The sequence below is a fragment of the Trachinotus anak genome, unplaced genomic scaffold (assembly GCF_046630095.1).
Source record: "Trachinotus anak isolate AG129_WGS33_773 ecotype Australia unplaced genomic scaffold, CSIRO_AGI_Tana_v1 ptg000013l, whole genome shotgun sequence".
NCBI classification, from domain to species: domain Eukaryota; kingdom Metazoa; phylum Chordata; class Actinopteri; order Carangiformes; family Carangidae; genus Trachinotus; species Trachinotus anak.
This window is the reverse complement of record NW_027273864.1, coordinates 18,328,368-18,343,943: the sequence shown is the minus strand read 5'-3', so window position 1 is coordinate 18,343,943 and position 15,576 is coordinate 18,328,368. Positions and strand designations below refer to the sequence as shown.

At 41.2% G+C, this 15,576-nt stretch overlaps 1 protein-coding gene across 5 annotated transcripts in view; it reads left to right on the top strand.

The window, feature by feature from the left end:
- Positions 1 to 15,576, top strand: part of cacna2d2a (calcium channel, voltage-dependent, alpha 2/delta subunit 2a) — a 191,069-nt gene that overhangs the window by 80,529 nt on the left and 94,964 nt on the right. For all 5 annotated transcript variants that reach the window (XM_071495602.1, XM_071495601.1, XM_071495600.1 and 2 more), the window contains one exon: positions 6,269 to 6,385. In XM_071495602.1, the coding sequence (XP_071351703.1) occupies positions 6,269 to 6,385 (117 nt within the window). The remainder of the gene's footprint in view (positions 1 to 6,268; positions 6,386 to 15,576) is intronic.

Sequence of the window (15,576 nt, the reverse complement as noted above, 5' to 3'; positions counted from 1 at the left end):
AATTAGTGGCTGTTTGCTGGTATCTGAGACATGCACTGCAAAGACTATATACAGTCATGAAAAAGTTAGGACACCCCATTAAAATTTTTTTTCTTTATTAAGAAATATCAACATAACAATATTAGATATTCTCTCAAATTATATCTATAGATAAAGGCGTAATTGCATCACCTATGTAAAAACAACAAAAAAATTACTTATTTAACAAAAGAAATTAACAAAGATGGCAATTCCCATGGAGGAAAAAGTTACCACACCCTATGCCCTCATAGTTAGTGTTTCCCCCTTACTAACCGTCCAGTTAGCTTGTCCAGTCTCTGACTGGCAGAAAGTTTTCCCCACTCTTCAATGCAGAAGTCTTTCAGCTGTGTGATGTGTGAGGGGTGTCACAGCCTGTTTCAAATCAACCCACAGCATCTCAATGGGGTTCAGATCAGGGCTTTGCCTTGGCCTTTCCAGAACTCTCCATTTCTTTCTTGTAAACCATTCCTTGGTTTAGAAGATTTACTGGAATGTTTTGGGTCATTGTCCACCCCCGCTTCAGCTTCAATTTCTCACACTGTCCTCTGATACAATGAAGAATTCATAGTGGACTCTATGATGGTGAGCTGGCCAGGCCCTGCTGCAGAAAATCAGCCCCAAACCATGACATTTCCACCCCCATGCTTCACAGTTGGTATGAGGATCTTTTGCTCAAATGCTGTCTTCGATTTACGCCAAATATGTCCTCTGTTACTGTGTCCAAATAATTCAATTTTAGATTCATCTGTCCGAAGCACACACTCCTGGTCTTTGTCGAGGTGGTCTCTGGAAAACTTCAGTCTTGCCCTGATGTTTTTTTTTTTTGACAGGAAGGCTTTCCTCCTTGCACACGTCCCATGTAAAGCAAACGTGTCTATGCATGTATTTTAACAACAACTGTTGCAAGAGCTTCCTGTAGGTCCCCTGATGACATTTTAGGATTGTTTGAGACTCATATGAATCTACAGTTTTCTTTCTGAAGGCATCAGAGAGCTCAGAGAGAATTATGATGATGTTATGATTATGCTGTTTTTAAACAGTTCAAAGAGCAATTATAACATTAAAAAACTGCTTACATGTTAATGCCTTGATAATGATGATCCAACAATAGAATAAGAGAACACTGACATGAGCCATTCTGCTTGATAAGTACTTTTACTTCTGATACTTAAAGTGCATTTTGTTTGCCAGTACTTATAGTTTACTTGAGTTTTACTTGTAATGGAGTACTTCATAGGTCACTCAGAACTTCTTCTGCCACTGACTATAAATTATCCTGATTGGAGTTTGTGCGTATAGCAAAGTACTAAAGCAAAACAGTTTCGGCAAATCAATTAAATCAAATTAAATTAAATCTACTCCTCATCTCAGGAGTAGTTGTACTGTAGTTGTATAACAGGTTTGCTTACAACTGGGTAGATACTGATCATACCGATTCTTATAATAATAGCATCTTAATTTTACATTTTTTAAATTAAAAGCCTTTTTTTTTTTACATTACAGTACATTCAAGAGGCTTACCTCACATCTCAAACACTGCATATGATTATAAGTAAAGTTGCCTGCCAGAGTGCTTGGTTTTTCTCCTGTAGCTGCCCCATTACCTGTGAGCTCTCAAGCTCTAACACCCTCAAATATAATTTCAGGCAGGCTGATGTGCTTATGGCCCTTCAGTGATGATGGTCACTCATCTCCAACCTCTTGCTAAAGGGGATTTAAAGCTCCTCAGGCCTATCGTGGCCAGCATTACCATGTGCTGTCTGTCTGCGCCCGTTGCTCCTCCAGCCTAATGCTCATTGGCTGGCTGCTTCTTTCTGGGCTGGAGCTCTGTCTGATTGACAGCGCAGCTCAATCTTCTCTCAGAATGGACAGGGACCTCATCTGCCCATTATTGGAGCTTGTAATGGACAACCTGTCAGAGAGATGAGCACCCTACAGTACAATCTGTCTATATCTGCCTGTCTTTTGTATTTTTTATTAGTCCATGTAGAGGGATAAAATGAATAAAACAGGTTTTCCTCAGGCAAACATCCGTAGTGGTTCACATCCAAAATGGCAGAGAAACTGATACCAGTGCCGTTTATGTGGCAGCACATGATACATAATAGATATAGGTCACTGGAGAAGGGAACAGACTGTGTAGGTGGATAGAGTGCACTGGTGTCATGCCTGTTTAAACAGAGGGAGCATGCTCCAGCTCAGGTGTATGACACTGATCTTTCATCTGTTAGATTTGTGTTAAAGTAGGTTGGTGGGCAGTGTGGACAGAATTATCACCCTAACAACAATCAAAGCTGGAAAGTGAATCAGACTTTGGTTGACTAGAACAACTTGAACAACTATGAACCACAGTATCTCAATATGCAAATCTTAGCACAAAGGTATTTGGAGAGATGATAAAAGGTAATATTGAATCGTCGTCCAGCCCTGTGGGGTTTTATCTTCTCTCCTCTGGCGAACAACAGAGCGCGTTATGTGCGACAGAATCCACAACAGGGGATAAGCTGTAACCTGCAGTTTTTGCCTGGACCCACTATTGATATTGTGCAAATCAAATGTAAAAATTCTTTTGTTTGTGACCTGGGCGCTGGTATGTATTTACCAACTGAGTGTGTGTTGCAGCAGTTAATTTTCATATATGTCGGACCACAATGACAGCGGTTGACTTAATTTCTCAATGGTTTGCTGGCTCTACGCTTTGAAGAGGTAATTAAGCAGAGCATCTTCCAATGAGGCGGTTTGATGATTATAGCAGCAGAGACTGCACAATTATACAGTACACAGGAATCATTTTAAATCCCTAAATACTGTACTGAATGAGAATTCAGGAGAAATAATGGAAGTTGCATTAGAAAGTTTTTTCCCCCCTGTAGAATACTATCTGAAATATTCTTTAAATGGATTCACAAAAACAAAAAAAATGGCCTTACTGTGCAGTATAAGAGGTAACAAACATTTTTGGAATCCCCACATGAAGCAATGTGAGTCTTATTGATTTCCCGCTTTGTCTTTTTGTGTTCTTTTTGTTTTGTTTCTAAGCTCAGAGTAGAGAGGGCTCTGTCTGTAATGCCATGAATCTTCCAGAGAGAGGGGCAGACCCAGACAGCACTACCACACATTAAGGGAATGAATATTGATTTAAAAACAAATTTGACATGGTTTTTAAATCGACTTGAAAAATGCATTGCAGTCACAGGTTTATAGTCTGTCAATGGAGCGGAGAAAACTTTGCTCTTGTTTTATGGTTTAATAAGATTCCATTAATGGCTTCTTCCACCAGTGTTTACGCTATATACATTTTGCAGTAGCAGCCTGTCGCTGGGGCCAGAGTGGGCCTGCCCCTGCTGATATTACTGTCCGTCCGTTTGTGTGTGTGTGTGTGTGTGTGAATTACAAACTAATGACTTTTTCCAGGATGAGGAGCTGAAGCCCAAAATGACAGAAACCAAACCAAAAGAATTTAACCACCTATTTCGCTCATCAAGTAACATTTAATATACAATGCAGCAGAATATGTTGCATAATGATAGAATCTGATTTCACCTTCACATTTCACTTTGAGAAGTAGTTTTAAGTGTTGTTTGAAACTAAGCAGGATCCCTGATCCCTAAGAGAGCGGCCAAAATAAGACACCAGGCAATCTTGCTAGAGTGCTCGGTTGGCATGGTCTGAGCTTGTGGGGCCAGGTTTGCCTGCTCAGTGGGCCAGTGGAAGGAAACTGCCTCTGGCCGTCTGCCCAGCTTTCAGCTCGACAGAGACGGATCATATGGACGCCAATGTTTTCCTTTCCTAATTGCTGCACATCAACACGTCAATCTCACAGACCTGATATTTCATAACAGAGCAAGTGATACTTTGACAATGTCAAAAGGAAACGTGAAAATGTTTGGTTGGAAAACATTGAGTCAGGAGACCTGCGAATCAGGCAACACGCTGGTTCCAGTCATGTCAGATCTAATTGATATGTATGCTGTAGTGTGTGGGGATCAGCAATTGAATCTCAAACACCACAGTTAGTCACTGAAGCCCGAGGCCACAATAGCTGAGTTTAATTGATTCATAACCTGAATCACATGATAAATACAAACAATGGCTTGCTCACTATAAACAGCGCCAACTGATCAGCCCACAAAATGGAGGAGCCCTGCAAGAGACTGGCTGAGCTGCAGTGTTGCAAATACTCACCTCCAGTTTTCTGCAAAATGTACAGACCCCATCCAGGTTGTTTTCAGCTGTTTGGATTGAGGCAGTTTTCAGACATTTTTTTTTCCCAGTACATAACAGTGTATACACAACTGCAAGTTATTAAGTGTTACTGTGAGCTTCTATGTTTGTTTTTTCTTCTTGGTCCTACTGACCCAGCAGATCTAAAGTCTTGTACATTGGTCTTGTCTGATAATGTGGTGGGGTGTAGCGCTGGTACTCTGTTGTCAGATTGTGTTGTTTGTGTCTCATTCACTGGCTTAGAAAGACTCTGGATAAAATCAAAAACAAGTAGAGTGTGTCACCGGCTTTACTGGTTGTTTAATGACACATAAGAAAGTATTGTTTTGCCAAGATTTTGTCTTTTGTTTTAAAAAAAAAACCCAGCATATTCCTGAAATCCTAGTATAGATGGCACGTCATGCAAACGAATGAAAAGTTTTAAGGTTTGACAGTTGCAAAAAGGCTCTCTGGATTTGATATGCTTGACTATTATACCTTTTTCACAGAGACGTGTTACAGCCTTTCCCTCAAATTGTGATTGTCTTAGTTGTTTTTCATTACAAAGAGTTATTTTCTGTGCGGGGTAACAGGCTGCTGTTAATGAAACCAATCTCAGGCTTTGCTGAGAAAACAAGATGAACTTGAAATCACTCTTTTTTAAAGATTCTTAGTTTGACCTAAGAAACCGCTCGCTTCAAACTTGCACTTCAGTCCCTGCACTAGTAAACAGTTTTAGAAGAGATCACAATTTTCTAATTAATTTTCAAATAGTCTTTTTTTTTTTTTTTTTTCAATATTTAATGACATGTCTCCTAAATGTCCTCCCACCAGAGTCTCAAGATCCATCAAATTTAATCACTGGCTAGACTTAAAACTAATATGACATCTGCTGCATTAACATGTGTCCTCATAGTCTTCATTTTACTTACTTTTAATTCCAGTTTTTCTCCATGAAATTCACTGCAGTATATCCTTAGGTATCAGTGTTCAATATAAAGTGTGTAATTACTGGATTGATGGATTGAAGATGTAAGTTTCTAGTAAATAAAAGTAAGGCAAATTAAACTAGACACATAGCATAAATAAATGCAGTATTTCAGCCTTGCATTCCAGACTAAAGACCCTAATTGCTTTGAAATATTCAACAACAGGCTTTTTCCGCTTTCCCTTAACTGTACAAAATGGTTTTGTGGTGTGAAAGCGGGTGTTGCAGTGTCTTAGGGCAGCAGGATAAGTAGTAATCCCTCAGGCACTGCTCTGTTGTAGGCTACAGATCCTATAGTGAGCCCCAGCCGCTGAGTCAGCCACAATTCTTCCAGGGGTAGCAGACTGATCTCCTAATACTGTCTACAGCCAACCTTTCAGAGGTCCAAGTATCTGTCGTTCTACCTCTGGATGCACCTCCTTTCCAAACATCCCAGTCCCTTGTGGCATCCCAAAAATCCATTTCTCTTACTTGTTTTCAGGGGTTTGCAAAGTCTGAGTCTGTTTAATGGGTCTTACTGGTGTTATTCTGTGTAATGCCCCAGTGAGTGTGCTTCATATGTTGCAGTTTCCAATGGAAAATGTTGTAATTGCTCTTTTTTTTACTTCAACTAAGGTTATTGTTCTTCACAGGTTGGAAGAATTCTACAGCTTGTTGGGTTTAGGATAGGCTTTAAGTCACACATATGTTGTCACCAGGCTGTAAGTAAGGCTCATTGTCTTAGTCTGAAAGGAGTTAACATTGTGGAGATAAAAGGTGTTCACCCTGCAGTGAGGATCTGCTGGAGTTTGCGTTTATCTAATTTGATCCTGACTGCCAGACTGCAGCTGGCTAGCTAAGTGCTTTGCCATTAAGGCTCTGTTCTGTGTTTAATTTTGCTACAGTGCTGAGGCTTATGGGTATAATGGGAAGTTGCATACTGCCTGCTCTACAGTAAATGTTTACCATCATGTGTTACTACCTTGTGAATAAACAAACAGCTCCTCTGTGACCATCTTAATTAAGCTAATGGCTCCGTTCACCTGACCTCTGATTCCCTGTGTTCTCCATCTGCAGATTTATAATGAGAAGAAGAGCCAGTTTGAGATCAAGAAAAACAACCCCAAGGACTTGGTGGAGAGAGTGGCACGGGACATCTCCAAGCTGCTCAACAGTAAGAGGAAAGCCCTGGAGGTAAGAGGATAATGCTCCACATATCAGAACACCTGTGTAAAAACATGCACTGTGCACAGATGCACACACACGGTGGATTTGACTTTCCTGCAAAGTCAAGTTTCTGTTGCTACAAATGTGTGTTTTCTAAATACACATATATATAAAAAAAAAATAAAGATATAAAATAACAATGAATGAAATTTTAACACAAATTTCAACACAAATCAACACATCTGCCCTTAAAGAACCAGTGTGTAGGATTTAGTGGCATCTAGTGGTGTGGTTGCAGATTGCAGCCAACTGAATACCCCTCCCCTCACATCTCCCTTTCCAAGAGTGTAGGACAATCTACGGTGGCCTTTGGGTAACGTAAAAATCTCTCTAGAGCCAGTGTTCGGTTTGTCCTTTCTGGGCTACTGTAGAAACATGGTGGTGCAACATGGCAGGCTCCATGGAAAAGGACGTCCCCTATGTAGATATGAAGGCTTCATTCTAACACAGTTATTGGTTTCAGATGATTATACACTACCGAAAACATAATTGTGAATATTACATTTAATTTCTGCCAATAAGAATGATTAGGTGGAATATACTTTTAGTTATTTCCAAGACTTGTCAGAGGAATATTCTGCCTCTTGTTGACTTGAGGACAGTGAAACTGTAAATAATAAAAAATTCCAAACACCAGGCAGAAACATTTGTTAAAGGTATCATCATCTATACCTGAGCTTGACACTTGTCTGAGGATTTTCTGCACCCTCTGAATTGACAATCTTCTAATAGTTTTCACTTTGGAATCATCCAGCTCTTCTCTCCTTTGTATTATATATATTTATTCACACTGTAAGGTATTGAACTTTCTTTTCATGTGGACAAACAATTGGATGATGAAAGGATACTGCCTGTATTCCTTCAATTTGAACTATTTTGATTGTTGTTGAAATACTATTTGAAGCTGAATATATTTTGCCATTGACGAAAAAAGGGAGATAATTATCTTTATAATTTTCAAGTTTTTCTCGGTTCAATAACGGGGGCATTTATTCTGAAAGATAGTTTTTCAGTCTGTGAGAAGACAGGGTATTTCAGAGGTTATCATTTCTCTGTCCTGCATTTTGGGATTGGCATTTTAATTATTCCCACTGTTATCCTCAGACAGTCCTGTGATTAGTTAAAATTTTGTTTTGCTCTCACAGTCAGGGAACCTCTAACCCCTTAGAGAAGAGGAGGGGAGTGGAGTGGGAGTGGGGGAGGAGGTTCAGAGATGAGTGGAGTGACAAGGAGGGAAATGAGAAAAGCGTACACAATCAATAAAGTAAAAGAGCATTTGTGCTAATTCTGAAAAATTGGATTTTAGAATCAAAATGTTGCCATCCCCCGTTTTAGGGGTCTCTCGATCCGAGCATGAATACGTTTTGTTCAAATCATCTTCACACTTAAAATTATGACATGTTGAGAACTTATAATGCTGAAATTACCTGATTAGAATTTCTATTTATTGCTATTTAAAGCTTAAATTGTCCTTCTTTTTCCTCACAATGGCGGTGAGGCAGTCCTTTTAATCAGTTTGGTGGTTCTCATCTTCTCCACCCACATATACACACGCTGTGGAGGCACACACTCATCTGCACACAAACACTGATTCCTTTTAATCACTATGATCTTCCTCATCATATGGTGGAGAAGCTACACACACACTCATACGTTCACACACATACACACTCTATACTCTGAAATTAGAAATGTGATGGTATGTACACTCACAACCCTCTTGCTTGCTCTAATGCACACTGAGCCTTTCAGTTCATATGCATGTAAGGGTTTCATCAGTGTGTGTGAGTACGTGGAAGGTATAATTTGAATTTCATCCATGTGGCACCACATTTAAGGAGGGGGCCATTCGAGGACTGCCCACTTTCCTTCTCTCTGTTTCTGCCCAGATATGCTCACTCAAGGCGAAAGCATGGACATTTTTTCACAGCCAAAGCCTTTAAAGGGACAGAAGTGTATATCTTTCAAGAGCATGAGGTCTTGCGGGATAAGGCACATTCATGCCAAGGAGCAGAAGTCTCTCAAAGGCACGGTTAATTCTGCAGCTTGGATCCTGAAAGGGAAGAAGGTGTTACTGTACGTCTCCCGAGGTCATGTGTAGGATTAGATTTGGAAGAGCACTGACCCTCCAACCCTGTTTTTTTTTTTTTCTGAGAAGAGTGGGGAGGTACTTATATCCCCACCTTCACCACTTCCACCTCTCTCAACACACACACACACACACACTCCACAACGCTCCCTCTAACCTCCACGGGCCACACTGTCACCTCACATCCTGTCTGGGATATTCACTCAGGAGGGAGGAAATGAGGTGAAAAAAGAGAAGGGCTGGAATGAGAATGTCTCCCTGAGGCGTGGAAAAATCAAGAAAATGATGTTCAGAAATTCATAGATTTAAAAATGAGCAGCAAGCGGGAGGGATGGGGAAAGGGAGCAGAGGGGCGGAGGGGAGTAGAGGGAGGTAGAAAAAGAGTTTTGGGGGAAAAAATCAAAAGAAGAAAGCAGGGAGGGCAGAAGAGAGTCGAATGATAAAATTGCAAAAGGGAACAACCAATGCAAAGAAATAGGGAGTCATTATGTTGTTATAGAATACAAACCTTTACAAAAAAGTATGCAACAAGTTGGTCGGTTAGGTTTTTGTTTTTTTTAATCACTAAAACTAAAAATTCAAGACTGTAAGCAAATAAATTCATGTGGACTTCTTATTCATACAGGGAGGAAAAAAGCCATGTCTTAATGCAGTCAGCAGATAAGAAGGTCTCAAACTCCGCTCAGCGCAGTATTGGCAGCGTTTTATATTCCAGCCTGTTTCTACCCCCCGTAATGGTTATTTAGTCCCATATATTCTCTGCCACACATTTAAAAAATAGGAAATGTACGTGTGTGTGTATGTGTGTACAGGCATGTGTACGCATGCAGGAAGAAATTATTCTTCTGCAACCTATTTAAATACTGCTTGGGGTGATTCGTTGTAATTCATGTTTATATTACTAATGAGAAAATACGCATTGACTCTAAACACTCAGTTACTGATATATAATGGGGAGGGAAGCAGTTTTCAGTGCTCCGGATTTAGTTGCTTTAGCCTTAATTCCTAAATTAGCAGTACATTTTAATCATTTAAATACTGTGTTTGTGTAGTTGGGAAAAGGGATGAACAAAAAAAAACAACTCACAAAATCCGGTAGGTGAGCATTTATTTGTTTAACTTGCCCGGGCTAACACTCCAGCTGGGATTATTTCTGCCATGAACAAGATAAAGTTGGTGGCGGGCAACACTTGGAAAAGGCAACTTAATTAACACAGAGTCTTTTCGTATCCTATAATATCCACATTTGGCATAACTAATACAGAGATGTATTCTTGCGTTCACGCAGCTGCTACTGAAATAGATGGCTATATATCTATAAGATAATTCAAAGTGCACTGTACTCAGTGTTCGTCTCGCCCTAAAAATGGAAGCAACATAAGATGACTTACTTTTTGTCAAAAGCTTCCCCAGTGTTTACTCTCTCCCTTCCCTTGTCTTAATCCCCTCCACTCCGTGTCCCTGTCTGCTCTCCTTTTCATGCCTCTGGCTTCAGCCATCTTCTCAAACAATGATCTGATTCTACGGTCGGTGCCAAAATTAAAATGTAACACAAACCCTGGTAGGCTGACAGGCTTCCATGTTGCCGCTGGACATTTTTTATGAATCTCTTTGTTTTCTGAGGCAGGTTGAAATGTGACTCAGGGAAGCTTCCTCTGATGTTTAAAACTTTAGCTCATTTCCGCGGCCGTGTGAATTGAAGTTGACACCTGGACTCATTTTTATGCCTCCACGCTGGCAAGAGTCGTGGCCGGAGGAATTACGTTCCAGAGGCATTATGTTTTCCTGTTCTCATGAAGGCGATATCTTTGTAACACCGTGTGGGACTTTCATCAGATTCTGCACAAAAGTTCACTTGGACACAAAGATTAACTGATTCAGATTTTAGTGGTCAAAGATCTATGGTCAAGGTCACTGTGACCTCACAAAACACCTTTTGGCAATAACCCAAGAATACATAGGCCAATTATGACACAAATAGGATAAAACGTGATGACATTTTATTGCCAGACAGGAGGATTTTGACCACAGCCTGTAATAATTCAAATTTTTATTTGAGGGGTACATGTTTACCATTCTTTGATTAGCTGACACAGCAGCCAATCAGATAAGAGTGGAGAATGGTGCTGAGCACCACAGACGTTTTCTGTGTGTAGATGTAAGGTGTTGTATGTAAATACCATTATACTCATTTTTTTTTGCTTTAGGCATGTTTGCAACTAATACTAGCGTTTACATGCATTGATTGACAGCTGTGAGCTCTGCCCCTTTCTGGCCCTCTCTGATTGGTTAGAAGAGGCTTGCTCAGAAATTTGAGAAGGCAGTGTGTCCGCCCTGCTGCCAGGCTGTGCCTATTACAGAGAAAATAGAGACAGTGTTCAATTGGTAAACTTTCATTCAATTAATTCCAGTTAATTGCTGGCGTAACCTTGAAACTCTTTTAGTCAGTCCATTCACGGAAAATGCAAATAAGTGAATAAGTAAGCATACAATTCAACATATGTGGCAAATAAAGTTCCCATTAATAAATGAATAATAAATGAATATTTATTCAGGTTTAAATTGAGCATTCAAGTCTGACTTTTTTCCCTAAACTGTCAAATATGGAAATGTCTCTCTCTCTAAAGTTTTACCTCTTATTCCTAATATACCTTTGGAACATCCACCAACTAGTGTCTAATAATCACTAATGTCTATGAGAGCCTGAACAAGTATAACTTAGCCTTAAGAAGAAGAGAGGCTACTGTGTGAAATAATGCAATAATAAACATTGTTACATTGCACCCGCTTCTTTCTGTGGCTTATCTGAGATCATTCTAGCTGAGAGGTTACGGTTTACATTGATGTGCAGGTAGCAGCTGAGCACTGTTTGTGTTTGTGTACTCATTCACATCACATGCACCAGTACTGCGTCTGCATGTGTTTCTTTGTAGTTTCATTGTGTCTGCCTTTATATGTGTGTGTGTGTGTGTGTGTTTATCAGAGCAGCAGGCTCACACCTGAGCGATGCGACAAGAGTGTGTGTCTGACAGGCCTTTTAACCCAGAGCAGCCAGAGAGAACACAGCCCTCCATGTAACCTGTCATGTGTATAAAGCCAAACAGGTGTGATACGCCTCCCAGACTGATCTGAGTCCTCATCCCTTCCTGTGGCCCTCTTTGTGATGCTCCGTATGATCACCACAGAGGCCTGAGATCAGTTGGGCCCCTCAGAACCAGCTGAGACTGCACAACATCCTGTACGCTGTCAGTCAGAGGCAGGCAGAGTTGAGCTGTCAGTCAGACCGCTGCTGGGATTTTCCAGCCTCGGGGAGGGAAGATGAGGCCACGAGCTACAGACAAAGATCATGTTACATTCCCAACAGCTGCTGCACAGCAAAACTCTCATTGTAAAAGCTCTTAAGTTATGATTTCACAGAGGGGACTGGTGGAATGGAGAGGGGACTAAGGTTGGTCTAATCCAATTACACAGATCTCAATACTATTCCAATACCACTTAACGGACTGAAGGATGGATGCCTCTGGGCTACTCCCTGCCTGATGGATACACACCCAGCACTCCACTGCGTTGGTTATTGAGATCGTTGCAGGGTCAAACAATGGAGACAAGGCAGGGGAGTGAAGGAACGAGGCCTGGTTGAATATAGTAATAATAATGTTTTTGATGTTTTCAAACTGCACATCAGTAGTGTAACAAATTTTTTCCCTAACTTAAAAACACCGTCTTTTTCATTTCTCTTATCTGCCTTTCCCTTCATTTGTTTGTCTGTTGCTTTATGAACAAGGGACATGAGTTAGTAGATTGATCCATTGCTTTTGTGTCCCACCATTTAAAACCATTCACTGTGTCAGGGTGTGTGACATCAAAACAAAAAATAATTTAAGCGTGAAAATTCATTCTTGACCTTAATAACATCTCTAGATACCTACATATTATTAAAATTAAGACGTGCTGGTTGGCAGATTTTCCAATGTGTTTCCAGTCTGTATGCTAAGCTAAGCTAACCACCTCCACTTTCTCACTTGGTGAGAAAGTGAATTAACGTTATTCCCAGAATACAGTTCTGTTCCTTTATCATACGCTCCATTTTTCAACTCTTTGCCTTGCAACCAAATCACACCTTCTTCCACAGCAGATGGAGTTTGCTCACGGACAAAGGTGAGTTGTTTGCATGATGAATACTGAGCTATCTCCGTGACAACTGAGCAAACTCTGTCCGCTGAGGAAGACCATGATATGTGGTTGCAAGCTCTTGAAGACAGCAGCAAGTGGACCGTGAGTGAACATTGGCCAGCTTTTTCACATTTAAGAGATAAGAGATTTAAGAGATTTAAGAGATAAGATATTATAAAAAGAACTTAAAATATAAGTAGCGTGGCAGAGTGTGTGCAGCAAAGGATCATTTTAATATATTGAGTAAAACGTCATTTTTTTCCACAGTAAGCTGAGCCTCCTTTGTAGCTACAGCAAACAAACCTAGGCTGATGATACGTTGCTTTGTTGTGAGAGAGATTGAAAACCACAAATGGAAAATGACAAGTAGGCCCGTTTGATTGGAGGGGAATGGAAAGTGAACTGGAGAAGATGGTGGACAGTGGGCGGGCTCGTCTCTCTCAGAAATGACGGAGATGCTCTGTGACTTCACAGTCATGCTGATAGTGATTGTGAGAGATTGCAGGAGAGCACAGACCGGACACTGTGCGGGGACAGCAAAAGTGTGCTTGACAGAATTAATCAATCAGACCGCACGGGCCTCCGTCTCCTCCTGACCATGGAAACCAAGACGACGCAGCCGGGTCAGGGATGGGGAGGGACGGGCCGCTCCGAGTCATCTGTCATCACACTACATCCATTAATAATTGACTAAGACAGTGACTCTCACGCGTGGCACGCACAGCCAACTTGCATGCTGGAAGGAGTGTGAGCACGCACGTGTTGGCACAGGTGCGAACATTTGGAGCTACTCACTTGTGAACTTAGCAGCCTGCTCACACTGAGCTGACCTGCAGTGTGGTGAAATTTTTTACGTTGCTCGGAGAAGACATCTGAAAAAAACCACACCATGATTTCCACTGAAGAAATAGAGGGAATTGGAGCAGACACTGAGCATTTATCAAACTGTAAGATGGTAGCAGCAGGTTGGCGGTCGTGAACTTGCACATGCTCAGCTCAGAATTACTGTCACAGAATATCCAACCCTCACGAGCACCGGAGAATTGGCTGCTTTATATGAAGTAGCTTCACTTTGAGTTCACTCCCTGTTTCCTCTGGGGAAGTGTAGCTTTGAAGAAGCGGGGTGAGAGGGAACACCGGGTTGATGAGGTGCTGGCTTCCAAAAATCTATCATGACAAAAAAGGGAGGTGAAGCTGCTCACCCACTTCTTGCCCCAGTGCGTATTTATTAGGATAAAGAGCCGTGTTTCAACAAAACTGTCAGAGAAATGTAGCTTTGATCTTCCGGCAGTTTGATGAATAATGAAAAGGCAGTAACTGTGCACTTGTTCATTTTAACGATAAGTCATACTTCATACACTTATTTGTTTATTGTGGGCCAAAAAGCAACAGCAACAAGAAATCAACTGTTTAATTATTGTTAGTGTTGTAACGCTGGGAGTGTAACCACCTCCTTGGAGTTTGTGTTTGATGACTTGAGTCGTCATCCCAGCGAGATCTCAGACGCCTCAGTGACTGGCTTTAATTGAACAGGCATCCAGCACAAATAACCAATTTATAACAGCTAAATTTAGCCCTCAGCCTGTTAAAGGGCCACCAGCCCTAAAAACGAGGCTCCTGCTATCACACCACTGTGAGGCTGTTGTGAGTAGTTAGAGCTGTCACTCGGTTCTGGATTGGCCCTCAGTGGTAGTGTACTGTGGTGGAGTGTACTAGAGCTGGAGGATTAGTGAAGTGAAGCTCTCCTTTGCCTGATTTGGGTCTGGTTACTGATTTGAATACGGCTGCTGATGACTCGTTTCAATCAGTTATTCAGTGCTGTTCTGTGTTGTATGTTGCCTGCAGTGCAACATATCGATAAATACTCCACACATCCTTGAAAGGAGATTTAAAAAAATGTCGCCATGCTTTCGAAATCACTCGAAACACTTGAATTCTAAGTTTTTGTCATTCCCAACAGCAGCAGTACGACAGCAGCTGGTGCGCCCGCAATGAATTACACCACCGGCAGCAAGTGATTATGTCCCTCCTGTTGGCGTGAAGTGATGACAAATGAAGGAGTTGTCTTCCACTTTGAGAGGGAATGAGATTTCCCTGCAGCCTCGCTCCCCTCACACCTCATTCGGGGGCGACATTTAAGTGAATTTTTACGAGAGTATATGAAAGTATGTATGGCGTGATCATTATTTGAACGTTAGACATGGTCTTCCACCATAGTTTATTTGTTTAAAGGTATATTTGATTTAATAATAATCAAACAATAAACACTTAATTTTCAAGAAAATGTCCACAGACACAAAGTATACCTGTGTGTCCTTATACCCTTGCAGTTGACTGTCCTCTTCTAACCCATTATATTTCTGATGTCAGTGGTTAACGTCTAACCTTGCCCTCATCGTAGCTTTAAAACTTGATCCTCACACTTACTGTTAACCTCCCTCTGGCACAACAGGCCACTCAGTAATAGTGAGCACCCTTCGGTATGGCTTGTGTTCATTTAGGGAGCTTAATGAATTACAAGGGCTTTATAATGAGTGTGTCTTGGCAGTCTTGTGGGGAGGTCAGATGGTTTGAATAACTAATGAACCCAATCACCAGCCAGAACTTTAACATGCATGAGACATTGTGTATATGCTGTTGTAGGAGACATGGCTACATATTACAACCCCATCCCTCTCACCACCTCCAGCGCGACCACCGCAATAACGTGAAAAAACTAAATTAAAGAGGAGCCTCTAACAAAGTAATTTGGTTTTCCATTTCCTGTAGGCCTTTGGAGAGGCAGTTATAACTCTCAGGTCCCATCAGGGTAGAACAGAGGAAGTAGGCCGAGCTCTACTTGGGTAAAAATAGAAGAGGAAACTTTACAACTCGCAGTGTGCACTGATCGGCAAAA